The sequence below is a fragment of the Chroicocephalus ridibundus genome, chromosome 13 (genome assembly GCF_963924245.1).
Source record: "Chroicocephalus ridibundus chromosome 13, bChrRid1.1, whole genome shotgun sequence".
NCBI lineage: Eukaryota > Metazoa > Chordata > Aves > Charadriiformes > Laridae > Chroicocephalus > Chroicocephalus ridibundus.
The window spans coordinates 7,872,582-7,900,021 of record NC_086296.1 but is presented as its reverse complement, the minus strand read 5'-3'; the positions used below and the strand labels follow the sequence as shown (position 1 = coordinate 7,900,021).

Below are 27,440 nucleotides of genomic sequence, written 5' to 3'. Positions count from 1 at the left end.
CGTCCTCCCCAGGACTGACGCCGCCAGGGATGCCCCGCTCTGCCCGTACCAACGGAGCCACCGCTGCCCCTCCGCCGGCGGGCGGTGGCGGTGCTCGTCTCCCCTGGCCAAGGAGGCTGGGCCGGGCCGCCCCGCCCCGCTCCGCGCCCCGCTGCCCAGGGATTGGGGCTGCCGGGCTGCCTGGTGCGAGGCGGGGCTTGGGTCGTGTGCTTATTTATTTATTTGTTTCCCTCCTCTTTTTGTTATTTTTTTCGCGACACCTCGCGGTTTAAATCTCTGTCTCTCTGTAAACAGCAACGGCGGTAGGCGTAGGATGGGCCGCGGCCGGAGGAGGCGGGCGGGCGGGAGGGCCGGGGCCGGCGCCCCGGTTCGCTTTCCAACCGAGCAGCGTCCGCAGGGGCGGCAGATCCCCGCCGGTCGCGGCCGCTGCGCCCGCCGGCCCCGAGAGCAGTAAGCACATCTGTGGCAATGACCTTCTGGAGGGAGCCGAGCTTGCCCCCTCTCTCTCTTGCAGAAAGTCAAACAAGTCAATGAGGAAATTGAGAACTTAAAAAAAGAGAGAGAGCGCAACAGCAACCCCCCTGTCTCCGTGTCTGGATGATTTCTGGGCTGATCAGCATCACCTAAAGGAAAACTTTGGTGACGCCCGGGGAGCAGACGTGCTTTTCCACTGGGACGCGTGGCTTTGTGAGGCGCAGCCCGGCGGCGGGCAGGAGCGGGCAGGCGAATCTGCGTCCGCGGAGGCGGAGGGTGCGCGGCGCGGAGCCTCACAGCCCCTGCCTAGCGCGCCTGACCCCGGGGCGCGGGAGTGTTCTGGGGTAGGGGGCTGTTTGCCTGCCTTAGGTAGCTGAGGCTTGGGACTGAGATTTTAACCAGAACTGTTTCCTATTTATTTGTTTATTGAGAGGATAGGGTTCTTCTTTCACAGCATCATCTGCTTTGAAGAAAGGAGGGAGGAAAGGGGAGGGTTAAAGCTGGAGAAGTAAGTCCTCTTTCCGAAGGAAATGCTTTTTGTGCTCTCCAGATGACCTTTTCTGAAATGTAGCCTCTCCAGTTGACCGATTTTTATTTTGACTACAAAGTGTATGAAACTGAGCCCTAACTTCTCCACAAACCCTAGGATGTGCACTTCTGGGATTAGCAATATGGGGCATCTGTTGTCACCTCTCCTCTTGAGCCTGGCAGCAGTTTTTTCCAAAGGTAAGGCTCAGTCTCTTCTGTCTGTTTCACTGCATCTTGTTTATTTCTCATACACAGCCTCTGTAATGCCTTGACTGTTGATACCCACAATTCACGACTCAAGGACTTGGGGGGAGTCATGTGCTAGTCAAAACCAAAGATATCATGATAGGAAATCCTGAGTGGCCGGAGTTTTTCTTGGTCGATTATGACAAACAGCCTACCATTTACTAAAGCATTTGTTACTGCCTATTGTACTTTTGATCGTGTAGTAGATGCCAGTGACGAGCATAGGTGGCAACTCAGTTTTGGATTGCGAAGGCTTTGTTATCTGTAAATTTGAAATCCTCAGAGGTACAAGCTATTGAGGTTAGTTGCCCCACCATTATCTTCTAAGTAATTTTTCAAATTAAAAATCCTGTATCTCTGACTGGCTGGCAATGTTTTACTGACCACAGAAATACATGTTTGCTGAAATGTTTAAAAGCTTTGATGAGAGCCTGAACCAGGTGTCAGATGTTCTGCATGCTGAGTGGTGTTTGAATGTCCTGACAGTGTGACTTCAGGCGACTCAGTGATACCTTCCTGTTTCCCTTGAGTGTATTTACAGCAAGAATCAGAAAACCAGAATACAGACAATGCACATGTTTTTGTGTGCATTTAAATCCTCCTTTGAACTTAAAGTTTACATCAATGGCATCAGCCAAAAGGTGAATGTATTTTTGCAATTCTTAATTTAGATTATTCTGAGCATTCCAGTGGAAGACAAATTAGGAGAAATACACATTTCTACTGAGAAGACATTGTGCATCAACAGCTATATTTTGTCAGGAAAACAAAATTGAAGTTCACACGTGGTTAGTCTTTGGAGAGGAATAATAGCGTATGCATTCAATCTAGATTTTGCAAACATACTGATAAAGAGTTCTGCTTATAAACGTCACTGTTTTAAAAAAAAGGTATTATTCTTAACACCTCTTTACACTTCCAGATATCAACACTTTTCTTCTTTCTTAAGTGAGTTATTTTTACTAATTACTTTGTATCCAGAGCTGAATTTTACTGGCAGAAGGTAAAATATACAGCTGTGTATTTCTGTGGTGGTTCTCTGTATCAAATTCACTTCTCCTTTTTCCTTAGAACAGGTTAAGAAAGAAAGGAACAAAATTATAAATCTCCTCAAATGTTACCTAAATGCAGTGCCTACCTAAGTACAGTTTTAAAGTTGCGATTGGAAATGCATTAGCAGCAGGGATGGGAAGTCTAAGTCTTTTCAAAAGATTTCTTCATTCACATTGCACACCAGTAGCTTTTGATTTCTCAGCTAGGTTGTAAATTATGTATTTTATTATAAGAAATATTAGTACTTTGGATAGGCTAATAATGCAGTAAGAACATTAACTTTTTCATCTCCTATTTTTTGATGTGTTTCAGTGTGCAGCCTTAACACTGCATTAACATAGTGTTTGACTGAGATTGCAGCTTATTCCAAGACTGGAGTATAAGTGGCATTTCAGTCCTACAGAGTACAGTGTTTGTTTTGTTGCCAGCTCAGCAATTATAACATTCATATATGATTTTATTCTGAAATGTTACTTACACTTCCTTGAAAGGCAGAAAAATTGGACTTGGAAGGGAGGTCTCAGGTGGGGAAAAAAAATGCCTTAAAAACTGATGAGTGAGATTTTTCTATGTATTGTGATTGTGAAGTCTCATTAAATCTGGTATGTTTTGAAACTAGATACACAAGATCCCATTAGAATTACTAGTATTGTCTGTGCTATTTATTTTGCACTTCAGATATCCAATATACCACTACATGATTGCTGGGACTCTTTGCTCTTTAGTAATAAAGATATCTATCTTTAATGTATCTGTCTATTTCCATACTTGGTAACAGACTCCATCTGTACTACTGTGCCTTAGTACACTCTGAAAAGTGTTCCAGAGATTTACAGTATAAACTTGACAATGTAAAAGGTCAATTCTCCCCCAGCCCTGTAAGAAGATGAAAACGAAAAAAATAATCAGACTTGATTACTAACTACTACAGTGCCTGTTTCTTTGATGCCTTTCTGTTGCTAATAGAAAAACTCTCTTATTTATGACATGATGACAAAGTTTTCCTAAAGAGATAAAAAATCTTTTAACATGCAACAGCAATCAGCTGTCTATTGTGTATAGGTCTGTTGCTGATTACTCAGAACCATGGCAACGCACCTTTTTATGGCACAGTTTCCAAATCTTTCAGGTAATAATGCTGAAGACTTGAGAATACTATTGTGGTTTTGCTTTGCTTTTATCTTGTAAATGCAGAAAATAGCTCCAGCCTGAGAAATGAAATGTTGTTTTCAATAATGAGCTTTGTGTTCTTACCAGAACAATTTGTGATGACATAATCCATGTATTTTAATACATTGTTGGTCTAATTATATATATGTGTGTGTACATATATATATATACATACATAGATTAAGGACAGATATTATAAGGCTATGTAACTGTACTTACGGGGGTAGTTGCATTTCACAGCTTTGTCTTCAACTAGGAGTTTTCTTGAGTCAGTCCTAGGGAGCCAGTGCTTACCCTCAGCCAGTTGAGCATTTTGCTGTTTTCGGTATCAACTATGAAAAAAAATTCTTCAGAAATCTTCAATTAAAAGTAACCAAGCCCAGTCGAATGAAACCATAGACTAATACAATGGGCACAATAATGTGGGCATTTTGTTCCCTTGTTTAAGGGGAAAACCTCTTATTAGCTTCACTAGAGTAGAATAAAAACTTCAGTACTTTCCTTGAACACCAGTTTCCATGCTTGGCTTAAGTCTATAACGAACTGAGCACCTCCTGTAAGATGATAAAAAATTTTAGCATGTATATTGTGAGATTAAGATTGAGGAGCCTTTTACATTATGAATTATTGTTGTCAGATAAAAAACCTGATTTAATAAATTTCAAATTTCAGGTTTAAGTTGACAGTAACAAAACAAGTGCATATTTTAGTGACTTTTTCTGCTTGTGTTCTGCTGAGCATTCCGTGTTCTTCTCTGTCATCCTGGGATGAAATCTTCCCGCAAGTCGCTTTCTAGAGTGAGATCTCAGGCCACATAGCTGCTGCTTTGATTTTTGTTTTCTCTCAGTTTTTATAAATGTGGAGGCTTGGCAACTGCATTAGGCATGATTACCTTGTATACCCCTAAGAGTTTTCCTCATAGGCTACAGATGTGGATAGCACATTTGTCGTGATGCCAATCTTCTATTATAGGAAAGTGTGGGTGTGAAAATCTCTCAGAATCCAACCCCCCAAACATTTAGTTTTGGTTACATTAGAGGAGAGAAGTGTCTGGATATTTGGATTTAAATTGCCCTGTTTTCTTTGGAATTATCCATATTTCTGTATTCTTTGAACCCTTTTGATTTCCATTGACTCTTACATTGTAGATTTTTTTTTTTTGTCTCGTTATGGATGCTCTATATTTGGCTTTATGCAATTTTACTGATTCCGGGATGATACTTAGTATCAGAATGTGTCATTCTGTCCACAATAATTGCTGAAATACTTCTCTCATTATTTCAGTGGGTTATATCTTTGTGAATTGTAGTTGTGCAGGAAGCCACTTTAATCTCACTTGTGCATCCACTGGCTTCAGTGGGGGTAGTGGTGTACAAAGAACTACCCAGCTAAGCTTGTTAGTTATATTCCATCTTCCAGAAGGCTGTGGGCCATTTCTGAAGATCTTTATAAGCAGATCTCCCACTGACAATGAAGTGTGCTGTGGACTTAATATAAGTAGAAACATGGAAAATGAAAAGCTGAGGAGTGCAACAACCTGTGTTTCAGCACTACTTACTTTGGAGTTCATTGCTCTGGAATACTAACACTGGTAGTATATTAATAATGGAAAATAGTGCTGTATATGGGACTAAAATTGAAGATTATTATATTTGATTTTAGATATATATTCTTTTTTCCCCCCTCCTTCTTGGTGGTGACTAGATGGGAAATCAGGGTTGAATTTCAGTTCATGTTGACAGATTTTGATTGTGATGATGAAGGACACATTCTTTTTCTCAGAGTAACAGTGCTGACGTTACTTGTGGACAGACACATCACAGGCATCTGTTGCTCTAGCTGTGCAACTGATATGTACAGAAAATTTACTGCATGCTGTTTTCAGATGACCACTTCTTAGATGAGCATAAAGTACAGGTCTGGTCAGTAGAGTTTTTCTTGTAAGCTTTGCCTATATGCAGGAACACCAAAAGTTTTCTTAAAAACCCAAAAACGAAAGGATATCTTTCTATCTTTCTAGCTTAAGGTTCGATCTGTTCCCACAAAACCAAAGGTTTTGTACTTTGTCCCAGGTGCATTGAACTTCCACTTGTTTGAGACATTATACAACAGAAGAGAAAACTAAGTTGCACTGTTTTGCTCTTACTGTGTTTCTTGCCAGAGTGTGCTTCTGGGAGAAGCCCCATTCTGATTTCTTTCAGCAAAAATAATAAATTCAGACTAAACTAAAAAATTCTACAGCTAGACCTGTGTTTTATTTGTCAGCTGCAATACTGGCTTAATGTGATTTGGTTTCTAATATTTCCCTGTAATGTTCTCATTTTTTACTTCTGTCTTTTCTTTTATTAGTTCCATAGGACTGGCGGGCTCTGTGACACCAACCAATGTTTTAGATATTAATAAAAGCAGCTTTATTGAATAAAGATCAGTTTTATTTAATAAAAGAGAGAATCAAAATATAATCTGATTTTTCATGCTGCGTTTGCATTAAATCAACCTCCTGAGGTTGTTGTGGATGCCAAGTCTAGTAGGAGTCTATCATGGGTCCTAGGATACATAAACATGACTCCAGACAGATTGATTGCAGAGAAGCTGAAAAGGCAGCTGAGATTCATTGCAGGTTTGGTTTAGAAAGTGTTACATTAAATTACTTGATTTTCACCACTCTTTGTAATATTGCCTGCTGCATTATTAATGACAGTTCAAAATGAAGTGGATTTTAAGTAGTTCAGAGACATTTAGATAACACTAATTATTATGAGCAGATTTAAAGTACATATTTGAGGATGTTGGGCTACTTCACCCTCCTCTGTGGGGAGAAAATTAACTGTAGAATGAGGATTGGCTTCTTCATGTCCTTGATTTCTTCTTTTATTGAATAAACTTAATTCCAGTGTAAGGTGTTAGTCTGATGGCCCCAAAGAGCAAATGGATTGAAAGTCTTCATCCTCAAAAGAGGTACAGCCTACATAGTATCTATGCAAGCTTCCGCTTTCTACTTTAGTGGTTTAAACTTGACCTAGAGGATGATACTACTTCCAGCTCTGCAATATAATATATCCATCTATTGATCCACGTTGGGTATGATCCAGAGCCCATTACAGTCGGTATATTGGGTTTCATTGCCTTTAGTATGCTTTAATTCAGAGTGTAGACAGAGTTTTCTGAAGTGGTGTTTTTCAGCCTGTGGCCCACACACCAGTGGTGATTCATAGAACATCTGAGCAGTGTTGTGAAACCAGTGCCAGAAACCTTATGCATGCAAGCTAGAAAAAAGCAAGGGGAGGAAACAGAAGTAACAAGAATGCTTTCAGAGTGCATCCCAATTTGTGTTTGGTTGTAAACAAAGACCTTTGTGACAATACTGTGTAAGATGGTCTGGATTTCTTTCAAAAAGTTAGGCAGCTCTTGTCCTTAAAAGGGTTTAGAAAAACCACTGTAGTGAGACTAACTGTAGTAATTTAAAGTATTTCTCTGAACTGTTTAGTATTGCCTCAGTACTTAAGACACAATCGCTGATGGTGTGAGTGTTTCTAATCCAATGCAGCATAGGTTCACTTAAATCAACATTGAGTTGAGTTCAGTGAAGCAATGTAGGAGTAGTCTGCCAGTCACTCAACAGCATCTGCACTGTAGGGTCAATTAACTTCCCAAAAGGCTTCTGCTGTACTCACAGAGGATATCTGTTTGCTCTTATACTCTTAGTCTTGGGTTTTTATTTGGTTTTTTGCCCTTTTTTTTTTTTTTTAATTTAGGCTTCCAGAAAGGTTTCTAGAAGGAGTTTTCTGTGTTGCAGGCAGTTGTCTCCCTGAAAGTTGCTTAGCAAAATGCACACATTTTTCTTTATTGTACAGACCGTGTAGAAATGAGTGGTAGTGGATGAATCTACGCTGATGTCACATTTCCCCAAATTTACAAAATAGAAGGCCTCTTCCCTCCTCCTATAGTCACTTCACCTCTTCACAGGCCCATCTAGCTCTGTTTTTAAATTACTTTGCATTGATTTGGTTTGTTTAGTTGTTTTGGTTTTTGTTTGTAAATAAAGACTTTTGTCACAACGGTGTGTAAGATGGTTTGGATAAGGTATTCCAGAAATTTTCTACGGTAATCGTTAGTAATCATTTTCCAGTGTTAATTTATTCAATACCATTTTATACTAATTTGCTTTTCTGCTAATGGTGTCTTTTAATCTTAATAGCTCCTCTTCTCCCTGGTGGAATGCACTGGGCTTCGTTAGTTTGCAGTTTTGCAGCTGGAGCAAGCAAAATAAAACCACATATAAAAATGACCATGTAGACTCTAAAACATGAGAAGGGGGAAGGATATTGAATAACAAAGATCCTATAAAAAGAGTGAAATAAATCAGTTAGCTAGTTATGTAGAAAAAAGTAGTGGGGCAATAGTAATGAGCGTGCCAAGCAGAAGTGTGGAAAGATATCCACACACTCTTTATTCTTGGTGTATGCAACTTTACAAGATAGACTAAGAAGCAACCGAAGAAGCATCCTCTCTAGCTGCACCAGGATGCTCTACAGCATGTCTTTTGATGTATTTGCTTTCAAGGTAGGCAGACTGTTGAGCAGGCAGCCTGCAGACCTCTTGCTGAGGAACAAGGCAGATGTCCAGATATTCACACAGATGAGGCTGTACATCTTGCAAGCTAAAAAAATCCTCCAAGTCAGAGGGTTTAGTCTCATCTAATGCTGAATTATCTCAGAACCTTGAATTTTGTTGGCCCTCAACATCACTTAGTTGCTTTTTATTTATATTTTTAAAAGTGTACATTTTATGTCCTCAGAATACATTATGTAAATCCATTGTACAAGAGGAGGAATCCAAAGTTGGCAGAGATAACTAGCCAATAGTCTCTCTGAGTATCAATCCAATCCATAATATAAGAAAGGAAACAATACCACTTAGTCTTCAATCCACTTATCAAAGATCCTGGATTAGCACATAATTATATCCTCCATTTTCTACTGAGCCATGGTGACTCATTGCGTTTGTCTTCAAGAAAAGAAAACAGTGATGGTTTGCATGTGCCTGTAGTTGAAACATCTGTATTTATCTTTCAGAGTTTTGCATCTCTGTCTTAATATAATCAGTCTTGCCTGGTTAATTTTAATTTGGTAGTACACATTGGGTAGTTAGTTTTCTTGTCTATGGATGGCAAATTCCTACATTTGACTTCCTACATTGTTCTTAGTGTATTGTCAGGTTTTCCTGGTATGAAGGAGGTCTTGATGTTGTTTCAGTGGATTGTGTTTTGAGCTACTGTTGAAGGAACATTCAGCTCTGACAAAACTTCCCAGTGTAATAAAAGTGTAAAAACACCATGTATCAGCAGTTACCCTCCTGTCATCTTTAGTACATTTTCAGAAATAAAAATAGGATCTAGTTTGCTCAGGTTCACAAGCCTGTAGCTCTTGAGCTGAAGAAGGGTATCACTATGTGGTCAACAACATGGGACTTGGGGCAGAACTGTGCAATCCTGATTCTGCCCAGCAGAGGAAAGAGGTGCATACACACTCTGTAACTTTATTACCATACTTTGTTACTCTGTAAGCAGCATATGATGAATACTTTTAAAGTTTTGACTAATCTGTCCCATTTATGATAATTTGCACTGCGTCTATTCTGTTCAGGATCTATTAAACTCAATCATAGGAGTTATGTGTTTTGTTACACATTCAGCTTGCCTACAGAAGTGGGCTCATATGAAAACACTAGAAAAACTTGGTGTACCTTCTTTAGAAGAGAATGGAAAAGGAACATATGCGAAAGGAGTGTCTCATAATCTACTGGTGTGCTAGTGCGCACCCGATATATGACTAATTGAAATCTGTCATCTTCTAGACTGTAGTGGCAAGGCCTCTATTTCCAGATGTCTCTAAAGAGTTTCTTTGTTCCGATTCTTAGAAATCCTGCTGAAATGCCAACTGCTCAGCAATCCTGTAAATCAGGGTGTGAAAAAATGGTGATCCAAAATTTAGTGGATGCTTTTCAAATCTTATTTTAGTCTGAGTTGTGATATCCCTCAATGACAAAGAGTGGTTACAACTTCAGTGAATAACAATAAAAGCAATGTATTGCTTTTTAAAGCTTGATATGATGGTCTCCATAGATTTCCTCTCATTTACTCGGTGTTTATCACTTAGGGTTCTCTCATTCTATATCCATATTGTTGGGCAAACTGTTGTAAGGCTATCATGACTTTAGCTGTGCTCTGCTCTCTCCTTTGTGGTTGACTGTGTCCCCTGCAGCAGTTGTCTGATAAGAGATGATTTCTTGCATACTGAACACTTGTGCACAGTAGGATTCTGTTATATACTTCTGACTCTTTGACACCATCTGCCCAGTAAAGTGGTTTTAATGGGTTTCCACTGAGCCAGCCTGTACTACAGCCCTGACAGCATGCTCTGTATTTTTAAAAAATAAACAAAATCTCTTCAGAAAAGCCATCCGTGAACACTGGCTTCTCCAACAAAACTGAGGATTGCATACTGTTTGATATTTTGCGAAGGCAGAAATATCTCTATTTGATAGACTTTAAAATAGGAAAATGATTGATAGTTTGGAATGGTCTTCTAATAGTACTAGTTTATTCTTTTAAATGACCTTATAAAGCATGATTTCCTGTAACATTTTTTAGTCAGGTATTATTATCCTTGTACAGAAATGCAGTCATTTTACCTTGTTGGCATTCTTTTCTTTATGAAAGCTAGAGAATGTAGTGGTTCACGATGGTGATTTAGGACTCAGGGTACCCATTGGCTCTCTGTAACCACTGGAAAATCATTTTAGTTCTCTGCTTTCCCTTTCCCTTTTAAACTGTCATGTCTACTCAGAATACAAGTTGTTCAGAGCAGAACCTGTTTTACTTGCTGTTTATATAGCATCTGCCCCTCTTCTCAGGTGAGAATGTGCGTTTTACCACACAAAAATAATTAATTTCTAGTGGCTGAGTTAAAAATTGGAACGTGGCATTCTGGTTGTTGATTATTGGACAACATGAACAACTTTTAGGCTTGTAAGAATAGAAAAGAAGAGTAGGGTAAGAGGAAAAAATTAAAGATATAATGAAAGTATCTGTGTGATTAAAAATTTCTAAATGCTTAAGTAGATCCCATCCCATGATGTTACAATTGATAAGCTATCTAAACCTTTTCAAACAGCAACGTGATAAATGGAACTTAAAAAGCTGCTTATAAAAAGATGTCATAAAGATGTTTTTATATTTCTTTCTGTTATAATTCATGTTACTAAACTATTAAAGAAAAGATTTTGATTATCTATATAATAACGCAACAAACCACTTGCAATGAAAAAATGTATTTTTGGCAGACGGTACTGATCTTAGAAATACTTCATTCCTTCTCTGCCCCTTCAAGTCTTTGGGGTTTATTTTAAGCTCCTTCATGTTATTAAGTTGCAAACATAGTGGATAGCAGTGGTGACGGGATAGACTGGTGAAAGAAACTGTTGGCTAGTCTCTTCTGTTATTGATGGGACATGAAAATTGAAACAGTCAAAATAAATGGATTCTTCTAAGCTTCCAAGCTGACTTGATAAGAACGCATAGAGAATCAGACACAATCCTAGTCTTTAAGTTCTTTTTTCTAAATTACATGCAGTTTAAACTCCAGCTGAGATGAAGGCTTCCATCTGAAGCATGGTTCTCTTGTCTCCTCTATGCCCTATACAATACTAGTCTTGGTTTGTAGATCTGTGTAGGGCCAGTAAAAGATACTTGAACTTCAATTTCTAGCTGCCCATTTACTCAAGAATGTTTTTCTTGGGGGCCTCAGCAACAGTCAATCTTTCATGCTACTATGGCATTTTGAGTGAATAGACCATTAAGCTAAGGCAGCTTTTCAGTATGTTCTGAGATGTGCAATGCCTTCATGTAAAAAACCATTCTCAACAGTCATTAGTTTTGAAACCATTTGGGCAATAAAGACATTTAGCATTTTTCACCTGTGGAATATGCACATGGTGGTACTATTTGTGAGAAAATTGGCAAGATCCCTTCTTTGCAACTGAAGAAAGAGACGGTTCCATCCTCATTTAATAAATGATCAACAGCAGAGCTGTGTATATGAAGTTTTCAAATTAAGTGAATCTTTGCTGTTTGCAGGTTTCCTGACATTTTCTAGCTATTTTGGTTGAAAGCTTGTGGACCACCTTAGCAATATGCATCCAAGTGCAAGTACCCTTTATGTTCTCATGTTTGCATCCTTGTAGATTTCTTTGGACTTGCTGTCTTTTGAAATCAGCCAGCTTCTTGAGGTCCAGAATTCAGACTGAATTTAATGGATCAAATTTCAGGTTAGAAAAAATACAAAGCAAATATCACTATGAATTCCCTTGAGAATTAAAATGGTATTTCCAAAGTGCTATCCAGCAAGCTGATATTTTGAATGGTATCTCAGTGCTCCTTTCTCTTTGCTTTTGTTAGTGCTTCATTTGTGTAATGGATGAAATGCTAACCAAGGTAAATACCTGAGATCTGTGATCCTTACATAGTTGTTTGCTGCTGCTGTTATCTTTTTTTCTCCTTTATCCTATCATAACTTTGGATATTGCTGTAAATGTTCCCTGCTGTTTCTGCTGCAGTAGTTTAAAATACATAGATCAGCATCAGCTGTATCTTGTCTTACCTTTTTATTTAGACTCTTTATCTGAGTAGCAATAGATCAGAGTAATGGTACAATAATCACTGTTGAAGCATTTATTTGTTTATTTTCTTTCTATTTCTATGCAGTCATATGCTTCTTTCATCCTTTCATCTATTCCTATCAGAATTATGCATGCAGTTTGGATCAGACCCTGAAAAAAGAGAAATGCTTGTAAGTGGAGAATACTATATATAGCAAACCTTTGTTACGGTATTTATAGTCTTGATGTTTAGAATGTCTTTGTATGCATTATAGGTTCTCACCAAATAATCAAATTGCATCAATAACAGTAAAAAGGATGGTTCATGAAGAGATTCTTTTCAACTGCTCTCTTTACAGCAGCTTCAGAAAAGAACGATTAATTTGGCAGCATATTTGCAGTGCTAACAAATCTGGGCTTTGGCAGTCTAAATCAGGAACAGTGAATTCAAAACTGAAGATCCCTCATAGAGATGTCCTGATAGTAACGGACTTTAGGTGCAGGGGGAAGCATTCACGGACCTCAGATGATTTTAGCTATTGCAGTAGGTTATAGGATAAACTCTATGATAATTAGCTCTGTCAAACCTTAAGTCTTTATGGCCTACAACTTCTATCTGGAAGGTTGCTGGGAGACAGTGAAGAGCAAGGGATGAAGAAAAATTCCCCCTAAAATGCAAAGAGAATATTCCCAGATGTTATTTGGTATAACAGGGGTTTTCTAGTGTTTTAGTTCATACTAAAGTTCATGCTAAAGCACATCATTTTTTCCTAATAAGTCCATTCTCATTTGTGTTTTCAATCTGAGAATAGTAGGCATCCTAGTCTTTGTGTCTGTGGTGACACTGCACCATTTCCTCAGCTTCTTGGGTATGCTCTTTGACTTGTTGCAGTTGTTTGCTGCCAGTTTGATCAACTTGTCAGAGAAACTATACATTCTCACACTTGTTTTATCTTCTTCTGACTGACAGGCACTATCAAAATCTCATCTGGAGCCTATGGAATTATTGTAGTGGTTTCAGTTACATTTTATGTTTTTGACATCTGTCTTGGGAATAGCTGATGTATTTGTCCTGGTCTAAATACGACTGGTCCTTTGCAAATGCTGCTTTCTGGTACCTCATAATTTTCTTCTCCAATGACTGAATAAATGGTTCTCTCAGACACTCAGTAAGTGAATTCCTCCATAGTTTTGCACTTTCTCTTGCCTCCTTAATTATAGGTCAGTGCCACTACTGTTTTCCTTCCAATTGCAAGTCCAAGTCCTCTTTTTAGCACTGAGATGAACAGAAGGAATCGTGAAGGAAAACAGACTATATAATCTTAGATTTTGAGATTACATTAAACTTGTAGTACTGACCTGTAGGAATTACCAGAAAATATTTGGAAACCTAGGCAAAGAGCCCAGAAAATTAGGACTGAGGGCAAGTAAGAAGAAATTTATGAAAGTTACAAGACAAGAAGAAGAAACAAAGATCAATCTGTATTCTGTTCTGTGCTACTACTCTGCACAGTAAGAACTGATAGTGAAGAATGGGATTGTGAAGACTGCATAATAAAGAAAATCAGAATATCTGCTTCCTGTGCAGATAGTATGTGCACAGACAATGCCCATCACCCAGGAGGTCTAATGTCCTCAGATTCCCTCACACATGCCTACACCATAGCCCAGGGGCAAGTTACACATATATTTGACCTTATTCTAGAAAACCAGTCTCCTATCAAACTGCAAAATTGCCCTCGTGTTAGTTAAAGCAGTTTGAACTAAGAGGACACAATTCCTTCTACACAAAATGACCAGGGGTCAGGGCTGTTTTTCTGAGGTGGTTCCCAAAATCGCTGTGAGTACTTCTTGCAGATAAATTCTGGCTAAAGAACAGCTGATACAGGAGATCTACCATGCGGTCTAATACCGAAAAACTGGAAAAGCAGCTTTGCTCTGTTCAGCCAAACAAGTGAAACGCTCTGGAATTTTTAAATCAGTGGAACATCCTTGGTGGGGAACAACTGAAATTTTAACTTTAGTTTCAGACTAAAACAAATATTGAGCTACCATAATTTTTCATGAAACAAATAAATCTTATTTTTGCCTATGATAAATTCAAGTCACAAACAACCAAGATAGATTTTTTTTTTTTTTGCTTGTTTTCATAATAATCTCATGTGAAATGGTTTGTACTTTATTTCACCCACCTGAAAGGAAAACTAAAATAACTGATGCTCAGTTACATCTTTATATTCTGTGGTGGAAAATAACTCCTTTTCTTTTTGTAGTAAAATGTTTTTCTCATTCATGCGACCTTCTTAATTCTCACCTCTTTTTCCAGTTGTAAAGGGTTTTTCTCAGCATTCTTTCCTTTGCCTAATGGAAGCTCTCACCTTTCCCAATGCCCTCAGTGTCATTCCTTGACCTGCTGGCAAAAGGTGATATTGAAAAGGTTTTTGTTTCCTTGCCAATTGAAGTAGACTGCACAGCTCTCGCAATAGAACTTGCCTTCTGCCCTGGACAAGCGGTCATCAAATGTGCTGGTAACAGAGAAATGATGCATTATGTGGTACTATAGATACTACGCAACTTAAGACAAAGAAATAATGAAGTGACATATTATTTTATATTGCAATGAAAACTGTGCTAAGTGCTGTGAAAACACCACAAGGAACAGTAAGTCCTTTGGAGTTAAGGTCTATCTTTACCGGAGAAATGTGCAGACTTCATATAATTTGGCTGTAGAAAATGGTTATGACAGACCTTTCCTGGAAATTAAAAAATGTATTTTACAGGTATAGTGCTAGCACAGTAGTTGAGTAGTGGTGCTTTCCTGTATTTTGGGTGTTCAGTTTTGTTCACTTAAATCTAAGCTGTAAGCAGTCAGAAGAAAACTTTGAATTGTTCTTTCTTAGGCTGAATCTGATCTGAAAATGAGCATGGATGGTATGGCTCCTCAGTAGGCCAAGTCAGCCTCAGTTGAGTCTGCTGCAGTCCCTCTTTCTTGTGTGGCATTGGCATTTATGCAGTTGAGTAATGAACCATGCAGAGACCTGACTGATCCAGCTGAAAACTAATCTTTTTTTTTTTTTCCCTCATTTATATAGATTAGCAGTTTTTTTGCAGACACCAGCTTCAACAATACTGCAGTTGTGTACTGAGGTAGTTCAGCTCCCTGATCTGATGGAAAACTAACCTACCAAAAAGAAAAGCTTTCCAATAGATATGGGACTGTGAATAATCTCACCCTGAGGCCACATGCTCATCAGATCTGAGATGGAAGAGGGCTGAGTATGTGCCTCAGTAGCCTGCAATTACACTTTTTTTTTTTTTTTTTGTAATGCCAAACTGTACCTCCAGTGATCTGTTCCTAAGCCTTTTAAGTCTCATTCCCTTGCAGAAAAAAATCATGATGATGGAAATCAGATGTTCAAGCTTATGGAGTGGCATGGAAACCAGTGAAAATGGAAAAAAGTTTGACAGTGATCACTTCATACATTTATAATAGCCATTTTCAGCTGATGAGCCTTATCAAAGTAACATCCCATTTCAACTACAAAGCAGCAACACTTTAAATAAAAGTATAATAGTAGTACTTAATGATGACCAAGGTAAAGCCATGGAAGTTAGACAAAGATATGATAATTTTATGTAACAAATACTGTCAGTTCCTGTTTTCCCTCAGTAAATTCCTTTTCATGGCTTGGTTGAAGCTTTTGAAGGGAGGGAAAACCTCCCACTGTTGTTGATTATGTGGTGATCACTATGCTTTATACTTTTGTATTCAGCTATAATACTTCAACCTGAAGTAGACGCTACTTACCTGTATGCTGAGTATTTTGATGAGTGAGTTGAAAGATTTTGGAATCTTTATATTCTTAATCCAGACAAACTAATTGTGAGTAGCTGAATTCTGTAGCAGTGATGATAGAGGCTGCAGTATGGTAATGTAAGATGTAAGACGCAGGAGTTTCCAGGAATAAATTTGTATTTTATTTCCTTGCTCCAGTGGCATAGCTGTGGTCATTTTCAGCCATCACCAATGGCTGCTGTTGCAACCATTTCCAAAAAGCTGAGCATCCCCCTTTCATAATCATGGATCTGGGCCAGCTTAGCATTTTCTCTTTGGCTTTCAGTTCTGTACTAAGCATTACAGACTACTATTGTATGAGATCTCTCACATCTGCCTGTCACCCAGGCAGTTCCCAGTTCTTAGTCACTTGGTTTTTTTTTTTCTTTCCTTGTGAACTGGTGCTGTGACTAAATTGGTAAGTCTTAATGGCTCATCATATCTTGTGTAGGCTTCCTGTTTCCGACCCCCGTTTTCTCTTCCACCCCCAGAATGTACATACTAGTAGACAAATGCCATCTGGGAATTGTAAATCTGCCACAAGTACCACTCCTATTAGTTTGTGTTTATCAATGTGCAAAGACTGTTACAAATGCTTACGAATCTGCATCAGAGTTACAATTTCGTTAAAATTATGTCCATCTTGATTCTTAAGGCATTCAGCTCTTAGGTCAAAATCTGTAAGCTCACAGGAGTGTTTTATTTTGTTACAGTGGAATGGGTAGCCCAGCATGGGGGCAAATGGCTGTTTGTCATGGACCAATTCCTAATTACACCTGTGTGCTTCCCTAATGGAATTCAAATAAATAATTTTGTTGTGTGAAAGAAGTGGTATTATATTTATTTCTAAATTCTTTTTAAGATATCAGCAGGTAGCCCTGAGAATGTGAAAGAAAGGTAGGACTTGTCAGCCTCCCTGGCTGCTCTGAATTAGCCTGAACCTATTGGAAATGAAAGGTTCAGAGAGTACAGATGGAATAGATTGAAGTAGCAGCTTTGAGTGAATTGAAAGGGCAAGTTTACTGGCTAATCGTGATCTCTATGGGCAGAAAGATACCTAATAGATTGGAATTGTCAGACATTGTGAAGTCCTCAAAAGAACTGCTTAAGGCTTTCCGCTTTTTAATTTTGGCTTATGGTAGCCACCTTCTTTTTAATTAAAATCTTTTTTGTTTCCACATAATGAAAATAAAACATGGAAGCACATAATATTTAGTGAATGTGAGGCATGAACTGTTCTTATCTGGTTAATTTTCTTTCCTCTTTCTTTTAAGATAACAAAATTTAAATAGACCTAGTCATGCAAGATGGTATTTCTTCACTCTGTAGATGAAGGCTAGATTTCTAGAATCATTTGGTTGCAAATCTAAGCACCAAAAGAAGTGAAGAGGTTTTCGGTTAGTCTCGACACTGACGTGTACTTTCTTGAAAGGCCATCCAGAAATGTCACAGGGGGAAGTGGTGAATGCTGAATGCTTGTGAACCCTCCCACACTAATTGAGGGAGTGGAGCACTAGAAAATCTAGGCCTTGGCTCTTTCAAAAACTTCAGTATAGCTCCCAGCTCCAGTGGACAGAAGCTTGGCTGGAGTTCAAGGATGATAATGTGCTATTAAGAACTATTAATATTACAACAATAGTTGATGAAGTCTTTTAGATTTTGGCTTTAACTTGCTTCATTTAGAGAAGGGAGTGATGTCACACTTAACAGACAATTCTATTTTAGCAGTTCTTTGACTTGAAAGCTAAAAAAGAAGCGTAGCTTCTGTTTTGCTATTTTATTCTGTATTTGTCTCTTCAGGCTGATCTTTAAGAAAGTGAGCTCTTAAGGCATTTAAAATTTGTATCAGAAGGTGGTTTATATGTCTTAAGATAGGAGGCAAAACCAGGCAATACAGTAGGATGCCAGTATATAAAAATCCCAGAGTTGGAGGGGGTAGAAATAAAGCTAAATATGTGCATTGTCCATTATATGATTTTGAAATTACAAGTGACAAGTCCAGTTCTTCTGCTAGAATTCACCAAGAAGAAAAATACCATTAAATAAAATGTTATGCTGCTTTAAGGAGATTCTGTCACCCTTAGTCATACTTTGCAAAGTCTTACTCAACAGGGACTCCAGCAAGATGCACAGGATAGCACAAACTGACTTTTCATAATTGAAAGAGAAATTATAGTAGGATAATGGCTAACATGGGGCAGTAAGTTTATTATTATTTATATACAAAAGGTACACAAATTTTAGGTAAGTGCTTGGCATAGATACAATACCTGAAGACTTGTTTAGCTTTGGCATAGCAGCTGATTGTCTCCAGCATCTGTACCTTCTTAATTTGTTAGCTCAGTCCTGTCATAAGCCACAACACAGTGCATTGTTGATGCTGCAAGTTCTTTCTTGTTTTTAAAAAGGTGGAGCAATGCGTTAACAGCATGAATTCAATAAAGAATGAATGGGCGAGTGCATTAGCCATTAGTCTGTCAACTTTATGAAGTGCAGTGTTTTCTCAAGTCTATGAGGAACCTAATGAGCTATGATCAGGGACTGTGAGCCAGCCTCCCTAGCATCATCTACAAAACTGCACTTATCAACAGGGTGCAAGCATCTAAAGTGAGATGTGTAGAGGTTTGTCCATCAGACTGGATATTTTTCAAGCTCCCCATGCTGTCTGTCTGAAGGAAAGGCTCTATAGCACCAGCAGCTAGGGCCACTATTATAACAGATTTTTCTATGAATACTAATAAAAATCTCTCTACTCACAGCAGTGAATTGTTTGTCTGAAAGGTATTAATGTCCATGAACACTTAAATTTTGAGGCCTCAGTTTATAGCTCTTTTATCTGCTGCATTACAAGTTCATGTTCCCCCTGTCACCTGCCAGAAGTTGCTTCCAGTGATATTTCTTTTGTCTATATTTACTGGCTTATGTGGAGAGTTATGGATTCTTTCATATCCTGTACCCCTCAGCTTGGTACCACTCTTGAGGTTTCTAAGATTTGAAAAAAATATATTAAAATTAAACACCAGAATACATTTATATCTCTTTAAAGCTCTTAAAGCAAGAGAAATACCAAGTGTTGTACTGAATGTCTTAATCTGAAATGGAAGAAAATACCTCCTAATAGTGATATTGATGAGATTATGAAAAAAAATCCTAGGAAATGTGGTGGAAGTCCTGTCTGCAGTGGAAGTTTAGTATCAGAAGGATTAGAAATTTCAGGGGCATGGGGAGGGGCAGGGAGAAGCTGCCTCTATGTTGAATCAGCCCTCCCTTTTCCTGGTTTCTCTGAGGCAACTTTAAGGGACTGAGCATCAGCAAGTCCTGATGTCCTTTCCAAGCAGAATCACATTGATTGGATTGTTCTTAAGACTTTCATTGATCATAGAATTGAACTGCGTTCTCCTTTCCCCAGGATTACACAAATGGCTGCTATCTTACAAGATAGCTTTTTACCATTCCCAGATAAAGTTTTCATAACTTCTTGTATGCACAGTACAGTCCATATCTACTTCCTAAAATTAAGTTCTTGTTACATTGTTTCAGAGCTGGTTAATATCACAATATCCACTTTCTTATTAGGGTATCCACTTTGTGCAGGTTGACACTCCCAGAAGTAGGGATGTGCTTGGTTTTCTTCATTTTGCTTTCTGATAGTGATATTCAGAGCATTCTGTTAAATCAGACAGGTTTCCAAGCCGACCAAACTTCCAGTTTTAGAAAAATCTTTTTTTCTATTAATAAGAAATCTGTGGCCTGCTATTTTTTTATATGTTCTTACGAGTTGCAAGCAGGTGAGCTGATTATATACCATTTTAGAGACACCAGCTATTGAGACATAATTTAAAACACCCAAATAATTCCATATTTATTTCCCTTGTGACTTTCCTTAGTATATCTAGTGGGCACCTTGTTCAGAGGCAATTCTCCTTGGGAGGCTGCTTGCCTAAGTAACTCCACAGTTACCATGACAAAGACCTCCGTTTTATTTATTTATTGGGGGTAGGAGAGGCAGGAAAAAAGTGGGAGAAGAAAATAATGCTGAGAGAAATTAATTTAGCTACTGTACAACATTATACCTTCATAGCCTCCTCAGACTATATTAACGTAGTTGGGTGTGGTTTTGTTACGTTTGTGGATTTGTTTTCCTGGCCTGGTTACATATGGGTATATGACATTGTTGTCCGGAGTTAAGGGCTTAAAGCTAGTAGCCAAATTTATAACTACTGATTTTATGGACTGAGTGGCCTATAAGGCCATCTAGTCTCTCCATTTATAATGTCAAACATGCAATTAGGCTTTTATTCATTGCTTTGCCTTTGTATTGAGTTTGTATTGTACATTTTAAAAGGAGCATACAAAATCAGACCTACTCTTGTTTTGGTCACCTTTAAAGATGCAGAGCTTGTTCCTGTTGATTATCACCATGGTAATTAAAAGCACATACTTTCCACTTTTGACTTTTTCTAGTTTCCAGTTAAAGAGGTCCTGTTTTGCTTTGATAAGGGTCCTTCTCTGCTAGGTTAAGGATAACTTTAGTGCCCAGTATTCATGCCCTTTTAATGCATTAAACCCAGCTCATATCTGAGCTGTGACACTGACAAATAGGACTTTATACAGATCAGTCCCACTTCTAGCTAGATGTACCTATCCTGTAAATAGTTGTAACATTATTTGGATTACAATTAATTATATTACGTCAGATTTCAACCTACTAACATCTTTGGGGTTACACAGCCACAATTAAAATCATAACTTGGCCCTCAGTTTTATTTTCAGGAACAAATTGTGGCTACTTTTGCATGGTTCCTGGGCTCCTTTGGAATGGTATTGCTGGAGCACCTGCTGGAATACCTCCTTCAGAGCAGTACTTGAGTGTGAAAACAGACTGTGAGATGTACGGATCCTCAAAGAGGTTTCTCCAGCCGCATCAGGGGCCTTGTTGCTATAGCATCTGCAGGAGTAATCTAAACTAGACAGCTCTTGTAATCACTCTTGCTTTTACCCTCAAGAAGCAAGCATGCCGAAGACTTAAGGCTTTTAAGTGGGGCAAAACACTGTATAGTACATTAGAACCAAAGGATCTCCTTGTCTGGCTACCTTATCTGGTATGGTGGAAAATAGTGCCCATGGTGGTTCTTTCTGGATAGTTATATCCCATGAAAAATCTTACTAAGAAATGTGTTTATCTTCCCCCTGGAGTTGAGTACCGTCCCCATCTGAGATCATATATGAAATTGTTTCTCTTTCTCTGAATCCATATCAGCATGGTCTAGCCCTAAAAAAAACCACATTTGCATTTCTTTGATACAACAATGGTTATGGTTGATTTTAGAAAGGAGCTGTGTCTGTGGATAGCCATCTGCATCCATAGTCACAGCCACTACTTCTTTGGGCTTTCATATATCAAAGTACCTCCTGGATGCCTCATCCACGCTATTTATACTGTGATCAGTACAGGGAGGTAGGACTCTACTGACTTCAGAACTGTGCAGACCTAAGAGCTTACAGTGGAGGCATAAAATGCAAAATGACAGGTGGATGAAAAATCAACAATGAATTAATTCCACGTTTGCAGCTATTCTGCACAATATCCAGTATTCTATTCTTACAAAAAAGAAACCCAGCCTTCTTTAAACTACTTATGTGAACACCTGCTTGTGGTTGGATACAATAGATTAGAGCATTGAGCTACATTCCTAGCATCTGACACCCTCTTCAACATCCTCATAGCGCTCATCTATTCTAAATGTCTTCTTTTTTCAGTAACATATGAGAGAGATCTTGGCATAAAGGAGAATATTTAAAGAAATCAGAAATTAAGTGCTTTAATAAAGAGTAGGTGAGACACTGGAATTCTATTAGATTTTGGTTATTATTAATTCAAACGGGGGAAAAAGGAGTGTAAAATTAACACAACCTTGGCTGAAGTTTATGGCTTTGAAGAAAATAGTGCCTCAGAGGAGTAGTAGGACTCAGGCTTGATTAAACTGGGATTTCAGAAATTCTCTGCACTGAATGAAATAAAAAGGCATTCAATCTAATTAGATAGCATTGTGGAGGGTTAGGAGGAAGAGAGGTATTTCTGACTTGTTGGCTTTTTGTATAACCTTTAATTCATGGGATGTGTTTGTAACTATTTTGGTAGATTTATTTTCTTCTCAAGGGAAGCTGGCCTTCAACTCTAACCTTTTGATAACTTTGCTTCAGAAAATTTGAGGAGAAAACCATCTAATGGTCCTATTAAAATACACAGACTTTCTGGAGGCCTGTTCTGTAATTTTTCCTGATGAAAGTTCATATTTTTGTCAAATACCTTGCTGCTATTTTGATAAGGAAAAGATATTCAGGTGGAAATGCAGCTGTTGATTTTTCTCGAGAGATTTCCTTTGTGCTACCTGCTTTATTTTATGTTAGAAGATGCTCACAGAGTCTGGAATACTGGCTAGCTAAAGTCAGTAGAGTCACCCCTTTTATGTACTAGGGCCATCATTTTTTGTTACTGTGATACAAAAAGGAAACACACCTTTTACTGGAATTACTTTGGGATTATGCCAATGTAAAAGAGAGGAGTTTTAATTCAAAAAAATGTATAATTCAGTGGAATTGTACCTTACTCTCACATGGTGTTTTTGATCAGGGGGTTTCAAACCACTTTACAAAGGGATTTTACAGTATGTTTTGTCCAAAAGAGGGAGAGATTTAGGACTAGAGTACAGATTTTCTAGAAATTTACTCCCTTTTCTCTCTGGGTTAAACTGCTTTCCTGCAATTTTGACTTCTGGGGTATGCATTTAGTTTAAGGACTGTTAATTCTTATATACTTTCGAGAAGCTAGTTGGTGCTTGTTCTGCAGTTGTCTTTTTTGCATGAGTATAAGAAGATGTAGAGGTATGTTTAGAATAAAATTTGCTTTTCATTTTGTGTCTACATCACCTTAATTTAAGGGCTAGTAGGGAAATTTGAGATAGCTAACATAATGCCTGTTGAAATACATTATAGGCACAATTTTAGAAATGCCAGATATATTTTTGGAAAATCTCTACTAAATTGTGAATTTCTTCAAGGAGAAGAACAAACAGAAAAGCGTTGTAATTTTGTGTTTTGAAATTGAATTAATCCTTGACCCTTTGGAGAAGATGCTGTTTCTGCTTAGAGAGTGCTATAGATTCATTTTCGTGGTTTACTGGAGTCACATCAGAGTTTCCATCTTCTCATTTACAGTGACTTAATCAGGCCTCAAAATTCACACTGAACTCCATGATAAACAGGCTTAGGCCAGAGAAATATTGGTGCCGGGTGTATGGTTTAGGAGCTGACCCACTCACATTGCAGAGCAATTTCCAGTGCTGGTGTCCTTTGGCATTTTGGAGTACACCTATGTTCATGTAATTCCTGAAAGGCTGAGAAGCCGAATATGTGTTTTTACTGTCAAATCTCTATTTGTTTGGACAGCTTGGCAATCAGTGGAAATATCAGCTAAGGTGCTGTGCACATTTTAGTTAAAGCCTCCAGGGAAAGCTTTCTTTATTTGAACATTGCTTATGCAAACAAATTCCTTGTGGCATAATATGTCGCAAGATGAAACAAGTGTGAGTTGTGTGTTTCCTTTTTTGGTCTTTTATTTCTAATATTTTTAAACTAGGAAAATTTTAGATCTGCAACCTACTACAAAGACAAGTTCAAAACAGGGTTTGATTTATGATGCTTGCAGCTTGTGTTAAAGCTTATTTGCTAGTCTTGTGTTTGCTGTTGTTATAATAACTACTACCTTTTGTTGCTGTTTTTGCTGAATGGAGTTGTTGAAGAACACATTACAACTGCTCCAGATGCCGTTCAATCACTTTGGATTTACGTTGCAGTGCTCGGGTCAGAATTTGGCCTACTCTTAGGAAATTTACCATTTTTGCTGCTGAAGAGCCTGAATAAAATCCATGAAGTACGGATTGTAGGTTTCATTTTCAAAATTGTGAAGGTTTATTTGAAAGAACAGAAGTCATAGTTTGGACTGCTTCCTGTTTTATTCGTGACTGGTTCGTATATACCAAGGATGGCTAAGAATTACAACAATGAAATAATTATTATACCATTTAAAAGCCTTGTGATTAATATGGAAACATGATTTGCATGTTTTCCAAATGTAAAGCTACCAGTTGTATTTGTTTCTTTTACTATACTTGATTCTATGTATCCAATAACAGAAGCAGCAGCAAAACCTTTTTTAATAAATATATTGTATTAGTAAAAGAAGCATCTGTATGTCTGTATTAATAACAGCCTACCCACTACCTTTAAAATTCAATCACTGTGGTGGTTTATGCTGAGGAATTGGCTGTAGCAATTTGTGTAATGGAGAAAACTGTTACTGAGTAGTGCTGAATGATTGAATTTTATTGGTTCATAAAAAACCTTGGAGGTTAATATCTCTGTTTCATGAAACAGATGTTTAATTCTGAGCCTGGGCAATTGTCTCTTTTATGTCTGAAGAGAAAAAAAAAAAATAGATGTTTTGGATTACAGTTGACTGTGTAATTGTATATGACAGATGTATTAAATTAGCCTTTCCCAAAGCTTTTGGTGTTTTGCCTCTCTGAACTGTAAATTTTACTTGACTTTCTCATTTGCAGGTGGCATGAGCCCATTCTGTGCACGTTTTGTGTTCCTCAGATAGGACAAAACATTGGAAGTTTGCTGTGAAGTTATAGACCACTTACACGAGGGTAAAAGACGAATTCTTCAGCATTTATCCTTCACACTATAATGTAAATAAGGGGAAGAAAGGAAAGAACCCTTAAAAATAAATTCTGCATATGCTTTTGATTTGCCTAAATCTAAAAACTGAATGCGGTCCAGGTTTAATGTTCCAATCTGTGTCACAGTCTGCTTTCACCCCTTGAGTGCATCAGGGCATTCTGTGAGCATTTAATGAACCAGACGCTTCTGAAGTTTTATTAACAATATACAAATTGCATTTTAGCCCATGTCACTGTCCTCTACTGATTAAAACACGACAAAACTTTTATAAAATGGGATGCTCTGTGTGTGTAGGTAGCACTTGTGGAGCTTAATTTTCGTCTGATTTTCAAAAAACCATACTAAATTCAGCTACTTGTTACCTTGATGTAAAGACAGAGCAGTTTCTGGAGAATTACTACAGATTTACTTTGCTTTAACAGGAAATAGGATTTATCCCGTTTGATTTTAACAGAAGGAGAAACTTTCTAATTAGAGTAACTTTTGGTTTGACAGCACGTATATTTGATACATGTGCTTTCCCTGGTTTTATTTCCTAATACAGTAAGCCTTTGTAGGATCTATTCTTTAAAAGCTTGCATCTGTTTTCTTTCTAACTTTAAAAGGTACCTTAGAGATAACTTTGCATTCGAATTCCTTGTTTTATATTTTCACCTTTCTGATGTATCAAAAATGAATTTGAAATTCCTATTTGGGGAAAAATATCTTTGTTAAGCTCATATTATTTATCACTCATTTAAAAAAAGCAGATATTTTTAAAATTATTTTTTAGTAAATGTGCCAATATATGAAATAACTAACTATACCAGATAACAAGTAGTTTAAAATACAGGTAGCTTATAACAAGAAAATTAATTTTCGCCAATTACAATAAGAGCTGCTTATTGTTTATTTAACAAAAAGTTCTGTTGCTCACAGAAAATTGAAGAATTACTGAGACAGTAACATGTCCTAAAAATGGAAAATTTGAAAAATCTTCTATAATTAAACATATTCTTATATAATTATTTCCTAAAAGCATGCTTGAGATGTCTTCAAAAGATGCTTCAGAAAAACTTCATCCAATGATACTAAACCAATGACTTCAGTAAATTCTGGATTGAGTCCAAGGAGATTATTTTTCCTCAAAGAAGAAACTTGAGTCCTGAGAGTTTTAATGTGATCATTTCTCACCATTAGAGTTAACTGATGAAATAAATACGTCACTCTGTGTCAGTTTATACCAGTTCAGAACCTGACTCTTAACCCTGGAGAGCCTATTTATACTAGTTGTTTGGAGTCGCAAAAAAATCCAGTCAGTTTCAGTGTTTCTGCTCAGGTGAGTGGAAGGGAAAGCCAGCCTGACTTTAGCTTTTGTCTTTTCATTCTGTTCAGCCAATGTAGTGGTTAAGGAGTATTTTGTGTGCGTAAATGGGAAAGAAATAAAATACATTGGACACAATTGTAAAGGATTTTTTTGTACTGTTCACTCATCTGCCCTGCAAGCTGACACAATGTTCAAAGCAGATTTTTCTTTTGTATGACTTCCTTGTTCTTTAGGAAAGTTGAAATCAATGTATTAATGGTTTCTTTAATTAGTTTGTTAACGGCTGTATTTACAAGACTGGCTGGGTAAGTCTTATTTCCTGATGGTTAAAGTATAATAATTATTGATCTCTATATGCTATAGTATGAAAAAATACATAGTGATTTACTGCTAACAAAAGAAGCTTTTGAAGATGATAACTCATTCAAGATTTTTAGAAGGCATTTGTCTATTTCTTATGAGTTATTAGTACTAATGGGAGTCCTACGTACAGTGGGAGGCAAAATGAGCTATTAACCTACATAGCAAGTTGTAGAGTATTGTAAATCCTTCCTGCCTATGTTAAAATGGGACCCATTTATGTGACAAGCAGGATGAAGATAAAGTAGTCATGTATCTTCCAGAGCCTGAAAGGTGGCTGAGAGAGAGAGAACAGACACACCAGGGCCTTTCCCTTTCCTGTGGGCTGGAGAGGGCTGGGCAAGGGTTTGCTGGGAGACATTGTCTCAGTCTGAACCTGAACCTGAAATCAAGGACCAGTCATGCAAGGGCATGTGGGCAGGGGGATGTAAATCCCTACTTATATGTGTTTTACTTAGTCACATTGAATTTTCTCTGGTTTATGTGGTTAAATGACCTAATATATCTCCCTGTGAACTAGAGATAGTTTCCAGTTGCTCTAGGAATATGAGAGTTTCAATGTGTATATAACTCTTATGATCTGGTTTGTATTCTAATGACATAGCCTCCAACAGGGAAATAGTGAATTCTGCGATGCTTTTCCTTGGCCTCTTATGTTTTGGAATACTTAGAAAGTGATTTCAGAGTAAAGTCCCTTATTCACATAGACTGCAACTGACAGCTGAAAATCTGCTTTTGGTGCTACTATGTTGAAAACAGTTTCAGAAGGTTTCAGTGTGGGGGTTTTTTTTTGTTTTTTTTTTTTTTTTTGTTTGTTTGTTTGTTTGGTTTTTTTGGGGGGTTTTTTTTGGGGGGTTTTTTTGGGGGGTTTTTTTTGGGGGGTTTTTTTTTGGGGGGTTTTTTTTGGGGGGTTTTTTTTGGGGGGTTTTTTTTGGGGGGTTTTTTTTGGGGGGTTTTTTTGGGGGGTTTTTTTGGGGTTTTTTTTTGGGGGGTTTTTTTGGGGGTTTTTTGGTTTGTTTGTTTTTTTTTTTTTTTTTTTTAAATAGACTAAAACTAGCTTTA

At 37.7% G+C, this 27,440-nt stretch overlaps 1 protein-coding gene across 2 annotated transcripts in view; it reads left to right on the top strand.

Annotated features, from left to right (window-relative positions):
• The first annotated feature begins 242 nt into the window (after window positions 1-242).
• TMEM132D (transmembrane protein 132D) overlaps window positions 243-27,440 on the top strand; it is a 264,248-nt gene continuing 237,050 nt past the window's right edge. For both annotated transcript variants that reach the window (XM_063351404.1, XM_063351403.1), the window contains exon 1: window positions 243-1,200. Coding sequence is in view for 1 of the 2 variants with exons in the window: in XM_063351403.1 (XP_063207473.1) it covers window positions 1,086-1,200 (115 nt within the window). In the remaining variant the exon portion in view is untranslated. The remainder of the gene's footprint in view (window positions 1,201-27,440) is intronic.